The 9,799-nt window shown below is 34.7% G+C and overlaps 1 protein-coding gene across 2 annotated transcripts in view; it reads right to left on the bottom strand.

Annotated features, from left to right (window-relative positions):
- Window positions 1–7,231, bottom strand: part of retn (retained) — a 56,626-nt gene extending 49,395 nt beyond the window's left edge. For both annotated transcript variants that reach the window (XM_017633064.1, XM_017633057.1), the window contains exons 1-2: window positions 7,062–7,231; window positions 2,425–2,497 (exon numbers count right to left, since the gene is read on the bottom strand). In XM_017633064.1, the coding sequence (XP_017488553.1) occupies window positions 2,425–2,497; window positions 7,062–7,091 (103 nt within the window). In that variant the 5' untranslated portion in view covers window positions 7,092–7,231. The remainder of the gene's footprint in view (window positions 1–2,424; window positions 2,498–7,061) is intronic.
- Window positions 7,232–9,799: the final 2,568 nt, after the last annotated feature.

Raw genomic sequence — 9,799 nt, 5'->3', positions numbered from 1 at the left:
TTGAAACTTGCACATTATCAGACTAAAATTGAAAGGGCTAAAAAACTGTGTACTCAAAAAAATTTTAACACTTCCGAGAAAAAAGTTTGAAACTTAGGTGAAAATTTGTTGCAAAAATTGGTTGGGCTATAAAACTGTGTATTCAGAAAAATTCCAACACTTCTGAGAAAAAAGTGTGAAATTTAGGTGAAAATTTGTTGCACTTTTTTGAAGTTTTCTACAAATTGTTAAACTTGTTTTTATATGGGGTTTGTTAGAGAAAGAACTGTAATTTAATTGAAAATTCTCAAAAATAAATAAATGAACATAAGTTGCACACAATATCACTTTGAAATGGCGTGCTATAGATTTGACCGATACTGTACATAGGCGGTTGGCTCCAAAGTAATTGCTAATGCGGACGATGTTGTATTCGTTATACAAGGTAAGTTCCTCGATTTATCTAATTGAAACCTATCTCAATTCACTACTTAAATGGTAAAAACACGTGGTTTATGGATAAACATTGTTAAGAGTGAGTTAGCTAGTAAAAAAGTCACAGTATGCAAAAGTATTTTTTGACAGCAAGCTGCGCTGATATGACAACAAAGCAGAACATATTAAAAACCGCAAAGCCAAAAGCTTTTCACTTGAAAAAAGTAATATGTATATCAAGAGGATTCGCTCAGCGAACAGTACCCCCGATTATATACGACAACCGTCCGACCAATTATATTATATCGACAGTTGAGTGGCAGATCGACCTCTCTCAGCAGCCGGTTCGAAAACGCCCTATCACAGCAAATTTTCAAGGTCATCCTATTTCAGAACTTGGTTGAAGAATGCGCAATCTCAGAATTTTATTGAAGACCGCTCTATTCTGCATTTCTCGTAATTTGATTGAATGCCCTTTCTCAATGTAAATTCAATAGATCGGCAGTTCAGGTAGGGCGTTTTTATATTATTTGTTGAGATAGGGTGTTCTTCAACCAAATTCTGAGATAGGGCATTTTTCAGTCAAATTCTGACGCTCTTGAGCCCTTTTCTAAGGTAGGGAGTTCTTCGACCCATTATAACGGCTAAAAATTATCGAAAAATAAATATCTACATACATTCTTCCTTGATCTTGACTCTATTAACAAGTGGCAACCCTATAAAAAATATTTTAAAAATCTCTACGAAAGATATATAAATTGGTGTTAAATTTCCAAACGGGTGACAAATCTCATCAAAAATATTTTCAAAAATAAAGTTTTGTGTAACTCCCTAATTTCTTATTTAAATCGATATTGAATACCTTCATGGAATACTTTGTTTAACTTACTAGATAACTTTTGAAAACGGCGGCAACACTTTTAAAAAAATTTAAGGTATGATAATTCAGGTTATAACTCAAACGTGTGCATGCGAACTTTCCCGTTTATAATATTAACTAATAGTAGTAATTTATTTTATTTTATACTAGCGAATACCCGGCGTGCTACACTGCTCCTTAAAAGTACTTTTGTGTTGTTACTCCCTTCCAAAACGTATGGCCCCATTCATAAAAAATAAAAAATAAATATTTTCGAAGGTACTGGGAATGTAAGTAAAGTAAAGACTTTGTCGTGGGAATTTAATTGATTTATTTTTTATTTTATTTCTTCATAGGTGAATTAATTCAATATCTACCTTTTCTTATCAATTAAGCCGAATTAAATCTTTCAAATAGGTGTCAGCCCGCTTCAAACATACTTTCAACAGTAAACTTTCTAAAAAGTCTTTGGTTAAATACCCGTATTGTAATATTTAATTTATTTTATCAATTTAACTGAATAAATTTTTTCAAACATGTGGCAACCGTCCTCAAAAATATTTTCGACAGTAAAATTTCCCAAATTTCTTTAGTCACCCATAAATTAAAATTTTTTAAACAGGTTGCAAACTTCCATAAAAATATTTTCGGCTGCAAGCCTTCTTACACGTTTTTCTTTTGACAGCCACATTGCAATATTTACTTTATCTTATTAATTTACTTAAACTGCAATTTTCCGACAGCTGGCAACTCTATACATTTTTGTTGTTCTTTCTATGTTTTAAGTTATACCTCTAGCAATACATTAGTGATAACTGCATTCAATTCCTTGAATTAGTTTTCGAGTGACGAGCGTACAAACATACAGACAGACAACAATTCTAAAAATTATTGATTTGGCTTCTGTTGCTCTTATAAAGACCCCAAAATGCATTTTTTTTTTATATCTGCCTGTTACAATTTCATTATATGTATTCTGATCATAAAGTAATTGGCCGTAATATATTCAAACAGAAAATAAATCATTCCTGAAATGTTTCGTAAATACGTGATTTTAAGCACTAGCTGCGATCTTCAAATAATTAAATGCATGTACATACATGCATATACAATATACTAAAATATTCCGAAAATCCCTATCTCGTACTTACCTCTCTTTTGCATAAACGAAAACAAATCATCCAGAAATTCTTTCCGCTTCGGATCATCGTTGATCTCGTAAAGCTGCAAGACAAAGAAAAACAAAATGAATTTTAAATTAATTGCATTGTTCAACGAGAGATAGAAAAGGCAATAGACAATATTCAACAAAAAACCAAAAAAAAAAAAAACGGAAAAAATAATAAACTGACAAAACCACAAAGATCAGAAAAACGAAAACACACAAAAACAAGCGTTAACAGCATCTTGACCTCAAAGGTCAAAATTAGCACATCAAGAGGGCTAACTACTATTTTAGCGCGCACACCTAACACTCGGCTGCAGTGACAGGCAATGCGACGCTCATTATAGCATCGAAAACACAAGTTTGAAACAGAAAAAAATCAAACAGCAACGCAAGGGTGCCGTCTTACAGCACGGGGGGCATAAATGCTACCCCTATTTGAACTCACTACATTTGTATGTACATATATATTTACATATGTATGTAGCTGCATAGAGCTGAGCAACCGGAATAACAGCATTAACAACAAATTTCCACATTCACGCCTTCTTTGGCGCGCGCTATTGCTTGCGAACAATTCGACAATCTGAAAATCTCACTAACGTATTTTCATTCAACCAAAAATTTTTTTCTTATTTTATTTTGATTTTTTCTTGTTTTGCACGGGTCGCTCACCTCTGTAGGCCACACCTCAGGTGTGTGTTGTTGTCGTTAGCATGTGCTGTAGTTTGAGTGAATTCGGTTAGCAATAAAACGAGTGATCAGTTGTACATACATACATTCAACTAAGTAGCTAACCAATCAGCCAGCAGCTAGCGAAAAAAAAAAAAATATTTATAAAAAACAAAAATTTTTAAAGAACAAATGCTATACAAGTATATATAGATGGCAACACTCAAAGTGCAGTAAGCGGAAAAAGGTTGCATTTAAACCACCTTATGTTTCACACAATCGCCGCAAGGAGGACGTATGAATTGGTTGGTGGTGGTCGTGGTGCGTGCGTGCGTGCGTGCGCTTATCACTCTGAAAACCCTAGCATCCCTTCCACTACGGCGCATAAGATTGAAATTGATTGGGTAGATTTTGTTTTTCCTTTTTGATACGCAAGCGCCCTTGCACCTTTTCATTCAGTCATTCTTCTTTAATTCATTCCTCTTATTTGTGTGTGTGTGTGTGTGTGTGTGTTTTCCATTGTACTTTTTGGGGTTGGAAAGCAAGTCTATTACTCACATACATACATATGTATTTTTATACTCGTAAGTAGGTGCGTCATTGAATGCTAAATATTTTGATACTATTTGAAGTGGAAAGAAGTGCGAACACACAAAAGTCTCTTGATTGCGGCATTTAAGAGGATATCGCAGCCCTTTTTATGCGGTGCTGCATTTCGACTAAGGCGACGAGGGCTACATTGCAACATAATTATAGCTATTTATCCATTTTATCAGAGCGTGTAATCGCTACTGAAACAATAGCATTCAAGTGGCGATAATCTCTTATGATTCTTAGCATTGTTAGATTATTTGAGGTGTTATGAATTATGCGCTTTATTAGAAAAATACATAAGTAAAAATTGGACTTAGGTAATGAAATAAGTTATTAGTAAAAAAGTATTTAAAAGCAGCCTCTCTTAATTTTAACCAAATCGGACTATAAATACGGGATTTCCAAGTATTTCGACCCGCACCAAAATTTTTTGTAGAGGTTTTCCTTTTAATGTAGGTAATATGTATTAAAAATATAAACGAAATCAGGCCAGGGTTAGATGCCGGGTTTTGAAGTATTTGTACGCCCCGCGCCACCTACCGTCAAAATTATTTATGGAGTTATTTCCTTCCATTTAGTTGATATACATTCAATTTATGAACCAAATCGGACTATAAATACGGGTTTTGTAAATATCTCGACTCAGACGCCACCTAGCGGATTAATAAATCTTTCGTATTCCATTGTCATCGGTTTCTGAGCTATATTTGATGTTTGGAAGTCCCTACTCCTCATCGGGAAGTTTGCTAAAAGTTGATTGCAAGATTTGACCCAAACAAACATACTTACATACATATCGATGATCCGCTGAAATAACGGCACAGTTCAAAATTAAAAAAAAACCCCTTTCTACTGTCAAGTGGCTCAAGTCTCTAATAATTTTCTAATCAATGTCCGATCCTTACTACTTACTTTAGTAATCCTCACTACTTATTTTAGAAAAGACTGGACATGGATTACATAAGGATTAGAGATATTAGACATTTAAAAGTAGTAAGTGTTTGGTTCTTTGGTTTTTAAGTTGTGTCGTTATTGCAGAGCACCATCGTTATTTATGTATGTATGTACATATGCACATAGCAAGTTAAACAGAACTTTGTAAAAAATAAGAAAAATATAAACTATCACTAAAATTTCTGTTCGTAATAAATGCAGAAATCTCAACAGAAAATGTTTAATAAATTTTGATGAAAAGCTCTCAACTTCCTATGTTAAATTGCCGACGGCTAATACATAAAGATACAGTAAAGAAACCGGAATATTTACCGACGGCATCGTAAAAGAGCTGAGTTAAAAATTTTTGGTTTGCGGAGCCACTCATGTGAGAATTCCCAGATGTAAAATTTTCCTTTTATACTCAGTAAGAATCGATAGAAAATCTGTCATTGTTGCCTTCATTCTCATCTAATGACAGACACAGCAAAAGGGCAGATTCGATGGTTTCGGGCTGTGGTTGGGTCGCCGGAGCATAAATCCTACGTAGAATAATATCGAACCCAAGGCAAGAGTTATTCTTCGCTCGATCTCCAGGCTGGCAATGTATGCTGTGTTTACGCTGGATCGTAAGAAGACAATGACCTCCACTACTTCAAAGTTATAACTGCCAAAAGTGACTTGTGCCCCAAAAGTGCGAAGTCTTTTTTTTTTGTGCAGCCTTGTCTTCGTTCAGCCCTAGACCAAATAGAGATGGGCAGGGGATATCGGGACCCGCGGGACCCACCGGACTGATTTAAAAATGGCCGGGATTTGCGGGCGGAATGGGACCAAAATCCTTTCCAGACCCTCCCCATAAAACTTGCAACCTCCGAAAATTCTGAAAAGTTTCCTTAAAATCGTTTTATGAAATTAGCCCTTTTTTATTTTGAATGAATTTTTTATTTGCATTGCGGTTAATTTTGGAGTACTCCTTGACCCATAGGGAGTAATATTTATGTACATGCGTGCATAGAGTAGTCGCGATTTTTGCTGGGATATTGCGAGAGAAACCTGCATTATCGACTGTTGTTATAAATCTACCTAAATCCATACATACATTAGGGCCAATCACCAAAAAAAAATCCGATTTTTCCCACCGAAATTTTAAAATCTATTCTTTTCTAAGATTTCTGACAAAATATTTCCGAATATTATTGTGAGCTAAACCGGTTTGAAAATGCCTCCAAAAATCTTATTATTTTGATTCCGCTAATAAAATTTGTGAACATTTTTATGAAGACATTTTAAGCTTCTATCATCGAAGGTGATTTTTGGAAAAAATAAAAACTAGTTTCATTAATTAAGAAAAAAAATAGGTTTTCGAAAATATTTTCAAATCCCTCTCATGTATGTAAATCTCAATATTTTTCGGAAAAAAATGTGGGGGAAGTCTTAAAATATAATAAATTTTATATTTCCGATGAAACAACAGGACGGACTTTTTTGTGTGATGCACCCTAATGTATATACATATGTATGTATAATATTATTGATTCCTCACACATAACTGTTATTTTGCAAATGCTTACTATACTCTATGGAGTAACAAAATAAGAGCAAAAAAATGCATGTATGTGCATTAGGGTGGTCCAAAATAAGTAAAGTCGGAACTTTAATGCTGCCACCACCTAGGATTGCTCTAAATATATCGAAAAAATACACCCCTACTTTATTATTTTGAAATCAAAATATATCAAATATCAAAGCTTTCGATGTATTTTATATGGGAAAAAATAACTGTTCGTAGAAATGGTATGGAATTCTTGAAAACCAATATTTTTCGATCGGAAAACTATGGTTCTCTTCAGCAGATTTCCAATAACAATATCCAGTTGTTTATTTAACCATTTTTTAATACTAAAGATTTTTTCTTTATGCCCCCATTGCATTTTCTTGGGGTTTTGGCGGACCTGTAAAATTTAGTTATTATGAAAAAATGGTTAAAGCAGATCTTTCCGATCGAGAAAATATTGATTTTCCAGAATTCTATACCACTCCCGCGAAAAGTGGTTTTCCCATATAAAATACATGGAAAACTTTGAGCGCTTTGAGCGACCTCTACATATTGTTTGATTTCAAAATAAAACTATTTATTTCGGTATAGAACAATCCTAGGGGTGAGAGCAAAGCCGACCCATGATTTTCGATTTAAAAATAGTCACTTATCCATGGGGGTAACCAAAATGAAATTGAGGGGAGAGGGGGTCGAAACTATTTACCTAGCATTTCAGGGTACTATTTTTGATACATATATGTAGGGAAAACTTGGAATTTAGGGGGCTCGAGGACCCCTACATGCACTTATCACCGTAAAAACTTCATTAAAATGTTATCAACGTTGTAGGTATTCTCTTTCAAAAAAGGATTTATTTTTTAATTTACCTCTTGTATTTGATCCTCCGAAATCAACATTTTTGTTTTATTACAAAAAAGATGATATTTTGGAAAGAAGTAAAATGCCAAACATTCACGTCATAAAACACACGTGCCACTAAATCTTATGTCAAATTTTATTTCACAGTCGTTATAAAATTTCTTTCTTTTTCTGTATTTACATATCTACTTATTTATTTAGTTTCGATTTATGTTTTTCACACTTGAAATTTTTTTCCAAATAAAGGTCTAATACAAAATCAAATTAAACACCACGAAAGCCACGCTATGTCCGTCGCATTAATTACTACACTTGCTGCACCTCAGCTACCGAATAATGTGTCAAATCGAATAAAATTATGCGCTTTCTTTGATATTTCCGCACGGCACGACACGACACCAACGATTGCATTGACGATGCTGCGATATCAAAGGTCGTCAATCAACTAAATGCACGGCAAGATGCACATAATAAAATACCAATCACGTACGCACACAAACGCCGACATAAACCAACACTACGGATGCATTATAAAATGAACACATACACAAATGCACAAAAGAAAAGAAGGCAGGCAAGCGGCCGATCGAACGCGCCAACAGGCAGCAGACCACCATTCATCCATCGATCGAGCGTAGGCACAACGCCGTCCAAGAAAAGGTTGAATGGATGAGATGATGCCTGCGTCTAACTGCCTGCGTGTACAGTGTACAGCAAACAGTGGCGGTAAGTAGAGAAAAGACACTTCTGAAAAATGACCTGATAATGCGACATACAAGCAATAAAAATGAAGTAAGAGGCCAGCAGCGCCGGTAGGTAGGGCCTCCTCAATAAAGGCGACAAAATAACTTTGTTGCTGCCGACGAGTTGGCCGGATGATCGTGTTGACTGCGACGACAAATGATGCGCGACAATAAAAGAAATCAAACCCGCATGAGTTGTGGAAAACCTGTTGGCATTATACGAGTATATAAACTCTCAGGTAAGCACATATGCGTGTGTGTGTGTGTGAATTACTCCTCAATTTAAATATATACATAATTTGATTTGGATCGCATGATTGAAGATGTGAGCTTGCGTGTGTGTGTGTGGCCCCTTATGCGTCTGCCGCAATGCACAAGAAATTAGAGTAATAAAATCGAGCGATAGACCAATCATAAATGCGCCCAGAGGCAGCTACAAACATTAACGTATATATACAAAAAAAGCCACACTATCTTCAGATACTTTCAATTTATATACATACATATGCATACATACATACATATTTTTGATCTTGCTACCTAACAAACTATGCGCATATATAAGATGATGGTTATTAAGTGTATAATTAGCGTGAAAGGGACGTTAGATTTGCGTGAGTGAAATAGCGCAAAGCGATCGATCGATAGACTAATCTCAAATGTATGTATGTAGTACCTATGTACTTATTCTAAGATTCTATGCAATTGAATGTATTAATTCTTGGAAGTGGCAATCGTAGTCGACACAGATTGTTCCAAGGCGGAAGCAAAATTACTCCTACACACATACATACATACATACATATTCGTATAGACACTTAAATGAAGCAGCTACACAAAATTTATATTTTTATGCATTTTATGTCCATGCTAATACTTTGTATATCTATTCACATACATACCTACGCATTTGGATTTTAACATGAAACCTTAAAGGTCGCCTAGCTCAGCTCAGCGCAACTCTACTTGAAATTAATTTATTACTGACCCAAGGCGCAAAGGCTCGCAGACAATGGCCGCAAGGCTAGTCAGCGGAGCAAACAATAATGTGTGTTTCAAAAATATCAATTTCATCACTACATCTTACAATAACATACACAAAAACAACATTTACTAACTACTATGTATAGTTAATGAAACCAGAATTCGCTGCACTAAGTAGGAATGTTACATACATATTTACGTTAGTGTGGGTCGGAATTTTTAATTTTCTTTCATATTTTCGAAATAGTGAAAATAAAAGATTACGAGCCTGTAAAATATTATGCTTTTTTTCAAGTGCCATTCAAACAATTATTGTGGCAGCTCCATAGTTTAGGGTTGCCCTACAAGTTATCATTCTTCAACAAACATATAGATTATTCTCTTGATCATTCCACTGATTCTGAATATACCCGCGGTTTTGTCAAAATGGCTCTTGTTTGCGAATTTGCGAATTTAGGAAAATTTAAGTAGATCAAATTTCTACAAACTATAATTTCCGCCACCTTAGGAAACCATTGTTTATGCAAACGAATGGGAGCTTCGAAGTCACACGAATAAGGAAGTCATAGTTTTATATACTTATGTCTGCGAATACTAGGTATATAAAAATGGCATTTGTATGTAAAATAGGTATTTTTGTTCAAAATTTATTTTTTTCTATCCAACAATCTTTTGAGCTTGAGGATGGTTTTTATGAAAAATGGTGTGGAAAAACAACAATAATTTAAATATACGTAGAAGTTATAGCTGCTATCTCCTCATCAGACTTCTTCACTGGGATTCGATACAGGGACCCCTGCGTACAAAGCCAATGGTCTACCCACGAGCTAAATTTGCCTTATAAACTAGTGTTGCTGTTTTCCACTTTTTCATAAGCCAACCCAACGGCAGCTATTCTGCTGCTATTTAGACTTGATCATGTGGTAGTTGTTGGTTTTTTCTTAATATGCTATTATTTATGAAGGCCGATTTTTTACTAAAAGGGGCCAATTTTTTACTAAAATATTGTTTTTTTTTTT

The sequence above is a fragment of the Rhagoletis zephyria genome, unplaced genomic scaffold (assembly GCF_001687245.7).
Source record: "Rhagoletis zephyria isolate East Lansing unplaced genomic scaffold, Rhagoletis_zephyria_1.1 Rzeph_scaffold_00103, whole genome shotgun sequence".
Classification (NCBI taxonomy): Eukaryota; Metazoa; Arthropoda; class Insecta; order Diptera; family Tephritidae; genus Rhagoletis; species Rhagoletis zephyria.
Note: the sequence above shows the minus strand (reverse complement) of the source record. Positions and strands in the feature narration are given on the sequence as shown.